The sequence below is a fragment of the Molossus molossus genome, unplaced genomic scaffold, assembly GCF_014108415.1.
Source record: "Molossus molossus isolate mMolMol1 unplaced genomic scaffold, mMolMol1.p scaffold_m16_p_8, whole genome shotgun sequence".
Taxonomy (NCBI): Eukaryota; Metazoa; Chordata; class Mammalia; order Chiroptera; family Molossidae; genus Molossus; species Molossus molossus.
In genome coordinates this window covers 26817651-26835733 of record NW_023425402.1, presented here as the reverse complement: position 1 = coordinate 26835733, position 18083 = coordinate 26817651, and the positions used below count along the sequence as shown (strand labels likewise).

At 44.4% G+C, this 18083-nt stretch overlaps 1 protein-coding gene across 7 annotated transcripts in view; it reads left to right on the top strand.

The window, feature by feature from the left end:
- DST (dystonin) overlaps positions 1–18083 on the top strand; it is a 432181-nt gene that overhangs the window by 83622 nt on the left and 330476 nt on the right. For 4 of the 7 annotated variants that reach the window (XM_036248928.1, XM_036248927.1, XM_036248929.1 and 1 more), the window contains exon 1: positions 16555–17187. In XM_036248928.1, coding sequence (XP_036104821.1) covers positions 17097–17187 — 91 coding nt within the window. In that variant the 5' untranslated portion in view covers positions 16555–17096. Of the gene's footprint in view, positions 1–10469; positions 10678–16554; positions 17188–18083 lie in introns of those variants that run through there. The other 3 variants (XM_036248926.1, XM_036248924.1, XM_036248923.1) reach the window with 1 other exon arrangement.

Here is an 18083-nt window from a genome sequence, read left to right as displayed (position 1 = left end):
GCTCTGCTGACACATCCCTGTGGCTGCTCCATAGGGCCTTTCAGGCTACTCTGGGTTACTTTCAGGACACAGGGATCTTCTGCAAGGTTAACTCAGTGTCTCCCCCCGCCCCCCAGGCACACCAGGCGCCCATCTCTCAGGTCCTCTGGGATTCCCAAAGTCTCCTGCCCCAGGATCCACAGAGGCTCCCTCTAACCCAGGGGGCCACATTGCAAGCTGGGAAACGTCTTTCTCCAAAGCCCTGCTCCCTTTTCTATACCCTTAGCCTTAGTGGTTTTAGGCTTGTGGAAAATACAAGGCAGGTGTGCTGGCAGCTCATTTCCGCCCCCTGCCCTGACCCATAGCTTCCTCGAGGGATAAAGCAAGGGAGGGACAGGCCTGATGACCGTCTGAAAGAGCTGTTACAGAGACCAAATGAAACCTGAGGTAGCCCTTATTATAGATGTAGGGGCTTTGGGCCACATAATTGTTCTGAGTGGACCGCGGATGCTCTAAGACTGGAGTGTGCAGCAGATCTTAGGGAAACCCAAATGTTAGTTAAGGGCGTTTGTAATGCACTTAGCATTTATACCTCAGAAGGGAGGCTGAAGAATATTGTCACCATCCAGTGGGAAGCGTCCCCGCCGGGCAGAGCTTTCGGCCAAACCAGCTCAGAGGCAGTGGTCACCTGTGTCCAGGCTCCCTGGTGTCATCAGTCATGGCCCATGGTGACAAGGCTATTTCCACTTACCACACATGGAACAGGCTCTGTTTTCCTCAGAGGGGACAACGGAAGTGCCAGATACTTCAAGTCTCATGGACTTAGCGTCCGTGTAATAATAAACACTTTTTTAAAAAATGAAGAAGTAATTCTTCCATGTGATTGAGGTAGTAACTGAAGTGAGAGAATGACTATATAAACACTATTATCAAAAGCAATTTTCTGAAGGCTCAGTAATGAAGACAGGTAGTGAAATGAAGGGATACATACACAACCCTGCTTATGCTTCGACAGGGAAGGATAGAATGTAATTGCTTTTTTATGATAATGTGTCTAAGTTTTTCATTGTTGTCTCCAATAAGGGGGGCAATTAATTTAAAAGGTAAAACAACTGAGTTTAAAAGCAAAAAAGGAGAATGTATCCAAAGAATTGAACCTTCAATAACCAAGCTTGGGCAAGAGGGGTATGGGAACTACATTGGCCTTGTCTCCTGAGAAACTAGGTGTGACCTAGTTCCAATAACTTCTAGTCCCCTGTTTCTGTTTGTTGTTTCAAATTTCTTGCAGTGACAATCATATTGGCTCAACTGGAGTTAGTCATCTGCCCCTGGGTCATCCAAGTGTGAATAGGTAACATCACTTAATGCTAAAATTTACTTAATGTGTTCTACATTATGGGCATTGCTCTTAGCATTTTTCAAGTATTCTGCCACGACAACCCTGTATCTTATGTATTATTATGTTTACCATTTCTCAGAGAGGTCAGGCAGTTTTCCAAGATCACACTGCTTTTACCCAGCATTCAGCCTTTGGCATGGCATGCCCATGGTTTTAACTTTATAACTAGGTACGATAGATGGTAGTTGCGGTCTGGTCTCTGCAAACATCCTGTGTTTATACCTTAGGGCCCCGCATGAGTGATCTTAGACCACATCTCCTTTCCAGCAGAAGTCAGAGCCATGTTCCAGCTGTCTTTGACATCAAAACATCCTCTCTGACCTAGACAAGAGTAGGAGGGACATGTAGGGAGCAGGGTTGACCATGGGTAGGGGCAGGAGCATAAAACAGCAGCAGTAGTGATGGGTGGGTGGTTCAGCTAGATACATGGAAAACATGAGCCAGCATGAGTCACACAGTTCAGTTTCACTTCCTGGGCATTTGAAATGTTAACTGGGGCTCCTGGGATGGAGAAGGATCCATGGAACAGGTGGAGAGTTCAGCACTTGGACGTCGGTAGGAACATGGTGTCACCTCATTCTGCCTGACACCAATGTAACAGATCTCTGGGTAGCTGACTTCTTTTTGTTTGGTTTTGTTCCCTCCCCTCTAGTTTTCTTCCCTTTAGTTTTTAAACTGCTGCCCTGTTGTTCCTTTCCTCTCTGAAAGCAACAGTGTCGCCCATCCCTTCATGGATGCCAGGGCCCCCAAACTCATGCCTGCAGGTGCAGGTGCCATAAAGGGAGGAATTGTGTCAGACCGGAAAGCATCTGCCCTTTCTAACTGGAGGAGATGACTACTAGGCCCAGTGTTCCACATCTGAATGTTAATGTCATCTTCCCAGCTTATAAATGTTTGGCATTAATTAGCTTTTTTTTTTTTTAATGAGCAGGGCAACCACAACACACCTACAGGATGGCTGGGTTGATTTCTCCTCCTAATTGACTTTATGCTGTACCCATGTTTTATGTACATCTTTATATTATTCCACTGGAAGACATATTTTTCAGCCTGATAAAAAGATGAGTTGACTATTTACGCCCTTTGATCTAGTTAGATTTTAGCTCTTCCAAGGCAGAAACCTCTGGGTGCTTAAGACATAATAAACATTCCTTTAACATAGACGATAAAATATTCTCTAGTTAAAGAGACGTTTTTAGTATTTGAGTTTGTCTTCCTAATGCTCTGTGGGGCTGTTTTCAGAGTTACGTTTGCTTTTCTTTTAGGCAAATTATTTAAAATTTTCCCTCAGTTTGGAAAGACTATTTGCAGATGTTTAAATGCAAACTAGTTCTTGATGTCTCTATTTCTATACTATTAGTATGTTTGAATTAAGGTAGACTTGTCAAAATATAGGTGTCTGTGCTATTTTGAAAGATTCTTACAATTTTAGAAAAAATTTTGACACTTAACATAGTTTTTCTTCTATTTGTAATCTATTTTGGGGGAGGATTTCTGGAGGTCTAGGAGCACATAGGACTGAAGAATCTTAGCATTGGAAGAGAGCATGGAGTAAATCTAACACTTCCCTCGGTGGAGGCTTGGTTCCTTGGAGTAGGAAGGTGCTCTCGACCTTACAAATTTGTCCTTTTTAGTTTTAAGTAGCTGCATCTTTTTGGATGTTTTTCTTGACCATGAACAGACACCAGTCTCAGTCATTTCCATGCTTTGGGCCTAGTCCTGAGACAGAACAAGTCTAATCCTCTTGGGTTCCCCAAATTCATGGTAAGACCTTTGAGAGCTGGGAGAATGTTATAGGTTCCTCCTAGTGCCTGGGACCACTTCAGAGCACTTACTATGACGTGGTCGAGAGCACAGGCTTTGGGGTCAGAAGGACCCAGGTGGAAATCCTGGCTCCACCTTGTGCCGACAGGATGGCTGTGGACAAGTTACTTACCCTCCCTAAGCATCTGTTTCCTTCCTGGGTCACACTGAGTACCAAATAAGACAGTGAGTGAAAATGCTTAGTACAGTCCCTGACTACAGACAGGCACTTAGTAAATGATGTGTATACTTAGAAGAGGCTGGTTCAACTGGAAGGAAGTCTTGCTGAGTGACTTAGTGATAAACCAAGACCGCTGGGAATCTGAGGCCATGCTCCTCATGGAAACGAGTCTTTGATACTTATCTTGTAGGACTTTTTGCACAGTTAGAGGGAAATGGTGGTGGAAATTTCCTCCTTCCTGTGTCCCAACAGCAAGCTCAATTTCCTCGGAAATATAATACCAAGGGACACTCTAATTACTGCATAATCTTTTTTTATCCTCACCTGAGGACATTTTTCCTTTTTTTTTTTTTTCTCAGATATTTCCATTTTTTGTTGTTGTTGTTCAGATAGGGAGGGAGGGAAAGAGAGAGAGAGAGAGAAACATCGACATGAAAAGGACACATTGAGTGGCTGCCACATGCACGACCCAACCAGGGCCCGGGGACAAACTGCAACCAAGATACATGCCCTTAGCGGAAACTGAACCCAGGTCTCTCTGGACCACAGGCCGACACTCTAACTGCTGAGCCAAACCGGCCAGGGCAAATCTTTTTTTTTTTTTTTTTTAATCCTAACCCAAGGATATGTTTATTGGTTTTAGAGACAGAGGAAGAGGGAGAGGGAGAGAGAGAGAGAGGGGGAGAGAGAGAGAGAGAGAGAGAGAGAGAGAGAGAGAGAGAGAGAGACCTGCAACCTAGGTATCTGCCCTGCCCAGGAATCGAACTCGCAAACTTTTGGTGCACAAGGACAATGTTCCAGCTACCTGACCCACCCAGCCAGGGCACTAATGCACAATCTTTATACCCTAGAAAGAGTTTTTGCCCTGACTTCAGCGGTCTTCATTCATAGGCTGATGAACTGGGCCTCTCCACCCAGAAAGAACCTTTGACTTCCTTAATTCTTTTCCCAAAGCCTCCTCCCTTGAGTCAGATCCAAGAACCTCCAGCTTCCCCGCCCTCTGACCTCCCTTTCCTTTCTGTCTCCACCCAGCTCCTCTTCCTCTCGAAGTTAAGGGCTCCCACAAATCTCCCCTAAAAGGAGTGAGTGAGAGCCAGCCAAGGCCTCTCCAGCCCAGAGAGCCCTCCTCCCTCTTATATGTAAAGATGGTTTTCAGTTGAGAGACTAATTAAGAGCTACTTATTGGATGATAGAGTACTTGACTAGTTTTGAAAAAAATTTAAATTAAAACAAGCACTCGGTCCCAAAATTTACCATCATTCATTTTGTCTTCAAGGGTTAAACACACTTTCTTACATTTTCTCCCTGTTTTCTTCTGTATCTATTTATTTGTGGGAGAGATTGTATTCCCTGGAATCTCTAAAATCAAGTAATGCACTTTTGCTTTTTGACTTATTTCCAAATAAAAAAACCTAGTATATAAGGAAGGATAGCCTTGGGCCATGCCATGTATATAAAATATATGTCTTATTTTTTTAAAATATGTTTTAATTGATTTTTTAGAGAGAGAGAAGAAAGGAGAGAGAGGGAAACATTGATCGGCTGCCTCCTGCACGCCCCTCACTGGAGATCAAGCCTGCACCCCAGCATATTCCCTGGCCAGGAATCAAATGGGGACCTCTCAGTGCATGGGACGATGCTCAATCCACTGAGCCACCCCGGCTGGGCGATGGCATGTATTTTAATATTATATGTACAAAGTTAGTGTTTGTACTTGCCTAATCAAAGGGATTTTAAACAAAATTGGACCTTCACTTTGTCTAAATTTTAATATCTGGTTTGTTCCTATAAAATATTTGATTCCCCCCTTTTATTGAATTTATTGGAGTGACACTTGTTATCAAAATTATACAGGTTTCAGGTGCACAATATGATAATGAACCAACTGTGTGTTCACCAGACTGTATAGTAAATGAATAACAGAGGAGCTTCTTTTATATCCTTCTGTCTGAACCTGTGCTAAGGACCGAGGCAGGCAGGTGACCTTCTCTGGTGTCTTGTTAATCAGGCCGGCGCTGCAGGGTTTCTCTAGGTGTGAGTGAAGAGCCACGAGAAAGTGCTTGATGGTCGCTGTCGCTGTGCCCTTGCAGCTTGGGGATCGTGATCTTGTGAAAACAGGCCTCAACTGAGCGACATTTAAAAAAAAATGAAAAGGGCCTTTTATGCATTCCCCCCCCCCCCAACTCTTCATTTTGAAAATATTCAAATTTACAGAAGAGCTGAAAGAGTAATGCAATTGATACTTTTTGTTAATCTGTTGCTACAGTTACTGATTCCTTCTGTTTTTATTGAAAGGAGAGAAAATAAGTGTGGACATCATGAGTTTCTTCAGCCTGTGTCTTCTAGGTTAAGAACACTTTCCTATATAACCATGATATCATTATCACACTTTAGAAAATTAACAATACTTTTCCAATATTTTCTTATTTATTTATTTTTATTTTTTTTATTTGTTAATCCTCATGCAAGGATATTTTCCATTGATCTTTAGATATTTGGATAGAGTGGAAGGGAGGGAGGTGAGAAAGAGAGAGAGAGAGAGAGAGAGAAACATCAATGTGAGAGAGAGAGACACACACACACACACATCAACTGGTTGCCTCCCGCATGACCCTGACCAGGGCTGGAGATCCAATTCTGCAACTCAGGTACATGCCCTTGACTGGAATCGAACCTGATACTCTTTGGTCCAAGGATTGACGCTCCAACCGCTGAGCCAAACAGGCCAGGGCCCAAATATTTTCTAATAAACAATCCAGGATCCATGTTCAGATTTTCCCAATTGTCCCTGACATGTCTTTTTAGCTTAAAACAAAACAAAACAAAACAAATCAGAATCCAGTCAAGGTTCATGAATTTGTTGTTATGATTTTTTGGGGGGTCCTTTAAAGTTTAGAATAGTCCCTGCTGTTTGGGTGTGTTCCATGACACTGACCTTTATGAGAAGTACTGGACAGTTAATTTGTAGAATGCCCCACAATCTGGATTTGCCCAATTGTTCCCTTATGTACTTTTCATTAAAAAACAAATAATAATAATATTTTGGGTAAATGTTTTGAAACATACTTAAGAAAATTTGCATAAATCTTAAGCATGTGGGTTTGTGAAAGTTAACTTTCCAGTCTCTTGGATTCTAAAAGTCTGGCTGTTTTACAAACCCTTATCTCTGCCCTTGTTTCTCTGTTGCTTTTTGAGAATGCCTAGTGCACAGACGATTTCCTGCCACTTCCTACAGAGCTGGGTGCTAAGGCTGGGAGACTTCCAGCTGAGGCAGTTCCATTCTTATCTCAGATCTCCCACCAGGGTTTCGGGGAGAGAAGTGATTGTTTAGTTTCTTTTCTAAAAATATTGCCTTATGTAATTATCCTGGCTTAGGAGATTTGGGTTGTTTTTATACCATGTAAATGAATTGGCTATTAGGAAAGCCATTTGAAAGGTTGTGGTGATCTAATTCAATTGTTAAAATTGCTTTAATAACTAGGTTGCAAAAAGGCACAATACAGGTTTTTTTTTTGGTTTCTCACAAACTAGTGGGGTTTTTGTTTTGTTTTTGTTTCGGTTGTAGATTTCCGACCTAAGTCTACAAATGTCTCATGATCCTTTATTAAAAAAAAAAAAAAAAAAAGACCATGTGTTAAAAATATTATGACTTATGTCAACTTTGTCTTTATTATCTTAATTGCCCTTTCCTCAACTTTGTCTTTACTATCTTAATTACTCTTTCCCCTGGTTTCTCAGACTCCACAGCTTTCTTATTTATCTTGTTCTCAACACACATGCCAAATGGTGATGACAGATGATGGTGTAAATTGGGGTCTTAACCCTGGGGTCAGTGGGTCAATGAACCCCTTAAAATTATATGCAAAGTTTGTGTGTATTTACTTAGGAGTTTTGATTTGGAGAGAGGTTTTCATAGATTTCATCAACTTTTCAGGCAGCATCTTTGGGCCCAAAATGGCTACAAGCACTGGCTTCAATAGTTACTTCTTTCTGGGGCCTTTGATATTGTCTCTGCCACTTGACACAGTATCTCTTTTTTTTTTTTTTTTTTAGTAACCTTTTTGTGTGTTTGTTTTAGATTATAAAATTAGAAGGAATAAGATAGAATCCATTTATAATATTAGTCATTGCCCAGAAATAACCACTGTGTATATATTGACACATAGTTATTTACCTACCTACCTATTATCAATAATCTCTCTATCCGTCTACCTATGCACACATCCATGAACAGATTTTTTAAAAAGAATAATTCTATATGAATTCTTTTCCATTTTGCTAAATGTAGATCAATAACATTTTTTGTTTAGTTGCTGCAGAGTAGTCCATTGTATGAATACACTGTAATTTATTTAATCCCTAATGGACACAGATATTTGTATTTTAACAGGAATCAAACCTTAGGCGACAAGAGTAGAAGAAAAGATAGGAACTTGGGGCCTTTGCTGGTCACAAGCACCCTGTTCCTCTGTCTTACTCTTCCAAGCCCCACACTGAAGGTTAGGCTCTGGACTTTGGGTCAGAGAAGATGTTTGCTTGTTCCAAAAGAAAAGAAGAGAAAAGAAAACAGAAGAGAAGAGAACTGTACTCTTACACTCTTCCCTTTAAACCCCAAGATAGTGACAGGAATTGGCAAGTCCTTTCAATTCAATAAAGAGTATAATGATCAATAGGCTTCCAAGCAGCTTTATTTAAAGATATCACTTCTCAATTTTTAAGGTTCAAATGGGCCTAATTTTATATAGTTTGCCTTTTTTGTCAGAAAGCATTTATGAAAATCATTGTGGAAAAAAAATATTACTTTAATTGTTAAAACATTTGAATCACCTAGCCCAGGAGAGACTTAACAGCATATAAATATGTATGATTTCTTTCATTCTCTGTGTGTGTCTATATTTTTCTGTGATATATTGCTGAAAGAGCTGTTGCTGATTGTCTTTTCTTTCTTTACTCTCTTATCTGTTTACCAAATGACACTACCAGATTAGAGGCTGCACCAGTCAACACCCCTGGGTCCAGGGGCAGTAACTGTCCCCATCTGGCTGCGTGTGATTAATGGTGTTTATGTCATGGCATGAATAACATTTTGCTGTTCAATCAGCTGAGACTCTGGCCATTAAAAAAATTTACTCTACAAAAATCAATAGCCCATGGTTTTTGGAAAGGAGTAGTTCTTTAATAGTTATTCTCTAAGCCTGCTGGTAAAGATAAACAATCAAATTACCATACTCATTGAAAATAGTGCAGGCAACAAGAAGAAATATAATCTCATAGATAAAGGGTGACCTTAAGTAAGGACAGGTAGGATGCCTTTTTAAGGAAGACAGAAGGCAACCAAAGAAACCCAATACCCTTTTGAAAGTCTTTAAGAATGTCACCCATTTTCACAGATCCAGCCAACAACACAACCTCAGAGAGCTGAAGATGAATTTCCAGAAAAGCATGGAAAATAAATTAGCTTGATGGTAGCATTCTGTTTCTATCTTAATGCGACTCACAACTCTCTATGGATTTGAGCTACAGTACAGAAAATCAATTTTATTTATTTATTTGCCTCCAGTGTGCCTACTACATCATTGCCACTAGGAAAACATACAAAATGGAAATAAATAAATTTGCCAAGGTGATGAAATTCCAGGTACAATTTTCTGACTGCATTTTCAGGAAAGAATATAGGTCAAGATAAATCTTAGGTACTTTATTTGGTGGGCAGTGTTGTGTACTTTTAAAAGGATGATGTTGACCACGTGTAGCGATGCGTCTGAATAGGCTGAGGTGAGGTCCATAATCCGGATTTTGCAGTAGTTTATTTCACGTGCCTTCAGCGAGCGCTCGGGGATGTTGCTCACGCAGCCCGTGTTTGCTGTGTTTGTTGTCACTGCTTTTGTGAGCAGCTCAGTGTTTTTGCCCAAACTAGAGCACGCCTCACCGAGTCCCACCTCTAACTTGCACCTTAAGCGTCTGTGGCTGCGCAGTTACATTTCCAGAATTGGAGTGATGCCAGTTCTGCCTTTCTACTGTGGGCTTCAGCAAAGTGAAATTCTAAATGGATAAGTGAAGATTTCCCTTTGATACTTACTTTATTTATAACATTGTTCACAGCACAGATAGCCAGCATCCTTGTTTGCATTGTAAGCTCTCTAAATAATCACAAACTTAACCCAATACAGCAGGAAGGAATAACACCGGTGCCTCTTCTCTGAACGGAAGGTGTAACTGTTTTATGCAAGGCACGGCCCTGCAGATTTGCTCCTGCTGGACGAAGCGGTGACTAACCTTCAGGCAAAGTGCTTTGGTAAAGTCACCATGTTTCTCTCATCCCACCGTGTAGTGGCCAGAGGCTGTTTCCTGTCACAGCACCGCATCATTTCGTTTGCATCATTGGCCGCTGTTCCTTTGCTCGAAGTTTAAATTATCTCAAGAACTCTAAACCGAGTTCAGTTGTTTGTTTATCGGAGCTGCTTTAGCCTCTTGAAAACAGTCTTTTGTGTTCTCCCAGTCTTAAGAAAAGGCTCTTCTCAGAACCAGCCCTCCCTCCCTCCTTGCTCTTTTCTGCTAACCTGCGCCAGTCCTGGGAGGAACATCCAGCGAAGGGCGCGGGGGCTCCGAACCGGTCAGAAAGGAGACTCCGGTGGTGAGGCGGCTGGAAACGGAAAGGAATCTGGGACCCAACATCCTGCATTTGTGCTTTGTTTTTGAAACTTCCAGTTAGTTGCCCTAATGAATTAACCAGCAGTCTGGTCATGGAAAATGTTTCTCCCGTCCTGCTGGGGGAGCCAAATACTATAGATTTGTAACAGGAAGGCTGTTGATTCTGGCTTCATTGTTGGGCCAGTCATTTGTGAGCTGGTGGCTGACTGCAGGCCACACACTTCTGTGCAAATCTCCCATGTCCTGGAACTGCGGGGGTATTGTCTCTGCTGTCAGAGTTGTGGTCAGGAAAGGATGGTGAGCTCCGGGTTTCATTTCTTGTCTGTGGCCCTCAGCGCTGAGGAGGGTGCAGGATGCCTGACTCAGTTTGGGGGCAGGGAGGGGGCTGTTGAAATCGAGGAGCATATGGGAGTGTTTTGTGGTTAATGCTTTTTTTTTCTGTGTCATTCTCTGTAGAGTTCCGGGAACGCGTCCTATCGCTGCTCTATGTCTTCCTCTGCGGATTTTTCCGATGAGGATGATTTCAGCCAGAAATCTGGCTCGGCATCTCCGGCTCCTGGAGACACCTTACCCTGGAATTTGCCTAAACATGAGAGATCGAAAAGAAAGATTCACGGGGGCTCGGTGCTGGACCCCGCTGAGCGGGCAGTGCTTAGGATAGCAGGTAAGAGCATGCGGGGAGGGGATGGAGCCCAGACGGGAGTTGCGGAAATTCACGCATCTGCTCCGCGGAGGGTGGGGGGGCTCGGGAGCCGGGAGTAATAACTGGGAGCTGATGCACTGGACAAAGATTTGTGCTCAAGGTGGGGGAGGAGGATGACCACGTTTACTTTATGCCCCGATTTATCAATAGAGAGATTTGCCTTGCCTGCTGGTGACTAAGCTGTTTGGCCCTGTCTTCTGGCTGGATGAATAAATACCTTTGAAATGCAAGGAGATATTTACATACATCTGCAATAAACGTGCCTATTTACAGGCAGTAGCCACCGTGACAATCTGAAAGTACAGTATTAACTCTGGTGATTACTAACATTGCTGGAAGCCGTGGGAACCTTCATTTCCATCTTTGCCCAGGAGCACCGAGCTGCGCAGATTTAACCAGGGCAGACTCCTGGTTTTTGGTACCCAGGATGCAGAGGATATCCCAGCAACTCAGATGCCATTTCTTTCTTTCTTTTTCTCAGTGTAACATCTCTGTCAGCATCATGTATGTGCCCATAACAGCTTGCTGTGCTTCAGAGGGTTTAGCCATCATGCATTCCTGATTAATTAATATATGGGAGGTGCCAGTGTTTCTGTTCGGTTACCCGGTGTTCCCTTGCACTGGCTGTAAAAGTCGAACCAGAAGTGATGGCTCCCTTTACCTAGCCGAAAGCTGAGAACACTTTGGAAATCAATCCTCCCACCCTGCAGGGCCTGTGTGGTTTGTGTGTGTGTTCTGTGCATGAAAGTTGCTTCCTGGGGTGGTGGTTCCTCCCTTCCTTCAATAATTATTTTCTCTCGGAAGTGATCATGGGGTATGATGGAGTATGTCCTTGAGGCTCTCTTGCAAAGGCCAAAGGCCAAATGTTTTTTCACATTGGCTTCTGCACCCAGCAGGTCAGACCTCCTTCCCTCCCCTTCCCCTACTCTCAACTCTGGGCCCCTCTCCCACTCAGTTTCCTTTGCCTTCTTCTAAGATGCAAAGTTGGTACTTTATCTTCCTCTGAGAGGACTGTAGGGGACTAGCTGGGCTCCTAGCCACCCTGGCAACTGAGAGTCCCCCTCGAGTCCCCCTAGTGGGATTTTCTGATTACGGGAAAAACAAACAGGGCCCAGCCAGCCATTCTCTATTCTGGGTTTCTGGGGCAACAGCCTGAGCTTCTTCTGGCTTCCCTTGTGAGATGCTGGCTGGTCTCACCCAGGCCTTTGAACAGGCTGGGTGGAGTGGGGAGAGAGGAGGAGGAGACAGGATGGAGGGTGGAGAGACTGTTTGGGAGCCAAGGGAGAGTGAGCGGGGGTAGCTTGGGAGAGCTGGGGCAGACCTGGTTCTCAGCGCCCTCCTGGAGCACCAGAAAGTGTTTAGTCACGGAGGCCTGACTTCTTGCCCTGCTGAGACACCCCTGGCCTGCCCCCCAGCAGGTCTGAGGCACAGGAGGGACAGTGCTGGTGACAGATCTTTGGCTCAGAAGAAAGGGGAGACAGATGAAAGGAGGGTGGGGAAGAAGCCGTTGGGCATCAGAACAGAATGTCTGTATTCCATGAATTTTTGTGGACGGTAGAAGGTGCTTCTAGCTTGAGAGTGTTGATAGTGGTGGCAGAGGTGGACATGTTTATTTTGGTTGTGAAAGGAGAACAACAGTGCAGATGTGTGTCTGGGGAATGAGATTATGTAAACTGAGGAAGACTACTAGGCAGAATGTCAAGGGGAGCTGGTGGAAGTAACTTTAAGTGTTCGCTCAAGGTGCGGGTGAACTTGGACTCTAGTGGGATGCAGTGGACAAGCAGATGCTGGTACGGTAGACTGTAGATTCCATGAGGGCAGGGGCCATCTCTTATGTTTGTAAAATATATATCGAGGGATTTGTGGGGATAGCTACTAAGTTAGTGGTAGTTGATGCACTTGAGACCTCAAAGTTACATACTTTGAAAAGTATATTAATCAACAACAGAATGCAACAAAATTAAACAACAAATAGAATAAGCAGCCCAGGTATGTCTAAAATAAACATTGGTAAAATGGCTGTTTGCTACACAAATAATGATCAATAATCATACATCGAATATAGACTTGGCGGTCAGTCCACGAATATGTGTTTAATTATAATGTAGCTAAACTATAAAATTTAGATATATTATATGTTAAATTTGCCACTGATCATCTAGTGTGAGGATCAGGGAACAGGGCATGTGAGCGAATTTGGTGCTGTGGCTAGTTTGAAAACATACTGTTAAGATTTAGATTTCTAATTTTATCAGACATTTTTACACTCTGCCTGAAGCTCACCTCATCTCTGAAATTCACCTCTAGTAAGAGATGGGGTGAGGTTCAGAAATGGTGTGAGGATACTCATTCTGTTCATTACTTAGTAAAAAAGGAATTGAAAGGTCAATATTTTTGTTTCGAAGGTCATAAAAATAGAACTGAATATGAAAATGTCTAGAGCCAAAAAAGGCCAGATGGTCTGTGGAAAACCTTAATTGACTCACATTTGATAAGTATATATTGAGCCCCTGGAATATAATAAAGAAAAGCACACAGTTCTGCTTTTAAAGAAGTCATAGTCTAACTTGACAAATGGATGTGCTGTTCAAGTTACAACATGGCGTGAGAGATTAGGTGTAATGGCTCTAAGTACCTACTAGTAAAAGAACCCAGAGGAGAGTGTAATTAACTTGGCTAGAGAAGGGGAAGCATGGGGGTTCCTGAAAAGTTTCTGAGGGGAAGTGCCACTTGAGGTGAGACTGAGAGAGCCTGATGGGATTAGGGTGAGAGGGAAAACCATTTCAGAGGGCTGGAACAACAAGAACAAAGTATGGAGATGTGTTTAAATGAAGACTTCTAGTGATATGTGCAGCTAAAGCATGGGGCTTGGTAGGGGACAGCAGAAACCATGAAGGTGCTTACATGCAATACTGAGGAGATTGGACTGTTTATGTTTAAGGAGTGAGGAACCGCTGAATGATTTTTAACCTGTGTGGTGACATAATCAGGTTTCTATCTCAGAAAGCCTTACCGGTGATGGTGTCATATGTCTGACACTATATTTTTAAAAGTGCTTTTGCATTTATTATATGTTTCTTCATTTTAAAGTCTTGGACTATACCGTACGCCTTTCCTGTCTCTCAGGGGGTCAAGGTGAGAATAAGATAACAGAATGTAAGGAAATACTCATTGTATAATGCCTTACGTAAAACAATATAGATCTGCTGTTCTTAGCTACAGGATATTGTAAGTTGGGTTTTTCAGTCTTCAAGTAAGGGTACATGGTTTGTTAGTGACAATGCTATATTAAAATACAGTGTTTTTTTGTTTTTTGTCTCATGAATTCTTTGAAGTTGGAATTGAAGGATCTAAACAGAGTCAGACTTCGGACTCAGGAGAACTTTGATTTTAATTTTCCTTTTACTAACCAATTGTGTTTACTTGGACAGTTTACTAAACTTTTTAAATTTATCCTCACCTGAGGACATTTTTCCATTTTTTGTTCAGATAGAGTGGGAGGGAGAGAGAGAGAAACATTGATGTGAAAGGGACACATTGAGTGGCTGCCACCCACACGACCCAACCAGGGCCGGGGACAAACTGCAACCGAGGTACGTGCCCTTAGCGGGAACCAAACCCGGGTCTCTCCGCACCGCAGGCCAATGCTCTATCCGCTGAGCCAAACCGGCCAGGGCGGTTTACTAAACTTTTATTTCCTCTAGCAAAGGGCCATGGTTGTGATTATTAAATAAAGTCGTGAATACAAAACATATTGCATATTCCTTGGCACATGGAAGATGTTCTATAAATGATAGATTGCTGATGGCCAGATGGTCTTATAAGCACTTATTATTTCATTTAGGCCTCCCAACATTATGAAGAAGGTACTATTATTTTCTCCATATTTCAGTCTAGAAATCTTCTGAGAGAGGGAGACTTCCCAAGGTCATCCATCTAGGAAGTGGCAGAGCTAGGGTCTAAATTCAGGTAGTCTTGACTCAAATACAGTGCTTTTGCTGCTTCTCTATGGAATACACTATTATTATTAGCAGTTTGACCCAATATTACCATTCCAATAATGCATGAGGCAAAGGCTGTTTTTGCAGATAGCCCCAAATGCTGCTTCTATTAATTTTGACTGGCTCCTTAAATGGACATTTAAAATCATTTAAGTGTGCACTGATTATATTCATAAAACTGAGTACTACTGAGTATGACTGTCAGACTGTGATTAAAACTCAGACTATGCCCTCAATGACCTTAGTCATTGTGAGGGAGACAAGACAGTTTTGAGAATCTATGTCTGTACATGTATGGTCTGTAAATGGAATGACTCTTAGGAATCTAATTTGCTAACCCTTTCATTTCAAGAAGGTGTCCCATATGATGTGTTTGTTACTTCATGAACTAATGTTTACATAAATGCCTATCAAGTAGCAAGAAAACTCTAGCGATCCTAAAGTCTTAGTGGGACATGGGAACCAAACTCAAATTAGAATCTAGTGATCAGAATAGGAAAGAAAGACACGGTTTTTCTTTGTTGGGAATAGGCCATTGCTGAGGGAAAGTAAAGCTTTCCAGTTCAAACTTAAGTTTTCTTTCAAGAGTATAGTTTTTTCAGGAGTACTCATCTCATGTAAGAGTTAATGGAAGGAGAATGGTCCAGATTCACAACTCTGAAAAAATAAAGAAAAAAAATTCAAGGGCAAAATGTTAGTACATATGAAAAGAAGACACAGGATAGGAAGATGTGGCAAGAGGAAAACTTGTCATAAGTCAGATGCTGAACAATGAGCTAGATTATCTAATAATAATTATAACAATAACTAATACTTATAAAGCTATTTAATATGGCAACTTTATGAAGTGGGCACTGTTATCCCCATTTTACTGATGAAAAGAAGCTCAGAGTGGGTAACTCGCCAATGTCAGAGTTACCGAGGAGCCAGGCAGCCTGGCTTCAATCAGAACTCTGACATATATCCCTTCACATGCCTGGGTATCAACTGTTTCCTCCAGGGGACCCTTAAACTCGCCCACTTTAGTATATGATATGCTAAAGTTAAATGACTTATACCAATTTTTATTCAAGTTTAGTGGATACCAGTACGGTGGGGGAATGAATGATGGGTAGAGAGAAGGAGAGAGGGGACAAAGTAAGCTGGGGAGCTGTGAACAGCCGGGCTGGGGCCATCACGGAGCGCAGCGGCAGCTTCACCGGCTGGCTCTGGGGGGCGGAAGGGAGGGACCCAAGACTGGTCCTGTGGTCGAGGCCGGCTGGCCGGCTGCGCAGGCGCAGAGGCGCACGGGCTGTCAGGCCCTGACGCGCCCGGCCACCTGCAGAGACCGCCCGCCCCACCCCCGTGATGTGCCCTGGGCTCGGACCCCCGTGCCCTTCCCACCTCGCGCTGCCACAGAGTGACCTGAGTCCTTACGTGCCATAAGCTGGGTTAAAAAAAGTATTTGCCACTCTCCTCCTGGCCACCCCTTCCCTGGAGAGAGTCGCTGACTCCTCCACAGGGGGCTGCACACGTTAGTAGCCTCGATCTGCGGCTTTGTTTCCCAGGCACCTGTTGTGGGTCCCAAATAGAAACCTCGTCCTTGGGGATCCGGGCTAGCCGGCCAGTGTCCGGGGGGTGGGGGGAGGGGTGGGGGGCGTGTTTGGCTGCGCTGCCAACCCGGGTGGGCGAGCTGGGGAGGGGGTCAGGGGCGCAGCGGCTGTGCCTAGAAGGGAGGGGCCGAGCGGCGCGGGTCGGAGCCTAGGCAGCCGGGGCTCTGACCGCGGTGCGCCCCCTCCCTTCCGCGCTCCTCCCTCCGCCCTCCCTCTCTCCTGGGCGCGGGCGAGTGTCTGCGGAGCGGCGGCCAGGAAATGCCGCAGATGCGCCGCGCAGCATCCCGGGCGGAGGCAGCGCGCCGGTCCTCCCGCACGGCCGCCGCGGTCTCGGCCGGGCCCGGAGCAGGCGCCTAGCCCACGGCCAGGGTGGCGGCCGCGTTGGCCTCGGAGGGTCCCGGCGCCTGCTGCCCACCGCCCGTCCCCGCCGCGCTCCAGGCTCCTCCACTGGTCGTGGCGTGGCGCTGCTGTCACCGCCCCTGGGCTCGCCGAGATTTGCTGCTGCTGAAACCGGAGAGCGACACTGGCTTCCCGGGAGCGGGCGGCCCAGCACCCGCGGCCCGACAGGGAGCCTGGGCGTTTCCTCTGCCTGCTCGGCGCCCGCAGCCCCCTCGCGCCCCCTCGCGCCCCCGGCTCTGCGTCTCCGGCTCCAGCGCTCTCCCCCAGCTCGCCGCTCCTTCCGCTTTTCCAGTCCTCCAGGCTGCGTCTTGCTGACTAAGATACTCTACTGTCCGGGTTCCGAGGGGGAGAGGGGAATTGGCCAGTCATCGCTTAGCTAAACTTCGGCATGGCGGGGTACCTTTCCCCAGCCGCTTACCTGTACGTGGAGGAGCAGGAGTACCTCCAGGCCTACGAGGATGTCCTGGAGAGGTACAAAGGTATGTGGTTCCCCGGCTCGGGCTGCAGAGCTTGGCACGGACCAGCGGGGTAACCGTTACCTTTGCTTAACCAGAGCCACCACAGCTTGGGGACAAGTAAACAGGTGTCTGGAGCAATATGGGGAATGAACCAGGTTTTTTGTTGTTGTTGTTGTTGTTGTTTTTTGGCATTAGATTCAGTATTCCCAACGCTGGGAGGGTGGTGGGGTGGGTAACGGTCCGGAGACGCCCTTGGATGGGTGGTGGAGTGAGGGGAAGGGGTTTGGTTTCCAAGAAGCACACTGCGTTTTTCTCCCTTGTAATAGCTCTTAAGCACTACGAATAATCATAATTCTTCCTGGGAGGGTGGATACCGCTTAATACTCCATGGGATTACTAAGGCATTGCTGCCCTTGCCTGGCACGGGGTATTAGCCCTATAGAAAAGGTTATTGGGTTCTTAAATGGACTGTTTTGCCACTGAGAGCATCACCAAATCGTTTTTCTTAAAATAATCTTATTTGACAAAAGTTTATGGCTTGAGACTGTATATCTATTCATATGTATCACAATAATTATTTGATAATGTGATGATGTTAGACTTAAGTCAGTGAGACTTGTAAATGTAAATGTAAAGGAGTGTATTTTGAGATGTCATTTTGTCTATCCTTTGTGTTCTGGGAAATTCTATGCCAAAGTGATAAATATTGATATTTTGGTATTAATGTTTATTTTGACTTCATGGTTAAATATAGTAGTAGACAGTGCACCTTCTCATCATAAGGGGTCTTTTTGTCTCAGGCAATTATTTTTTAGTGTGTACAGATGATCTCCTTACTGTGGCTCCTGAAACACTCCACGCCCAAAGGTAGCTCAGAGAGCCTTAATATATTACTAGTGAATAGTGGCCTGTTTCAT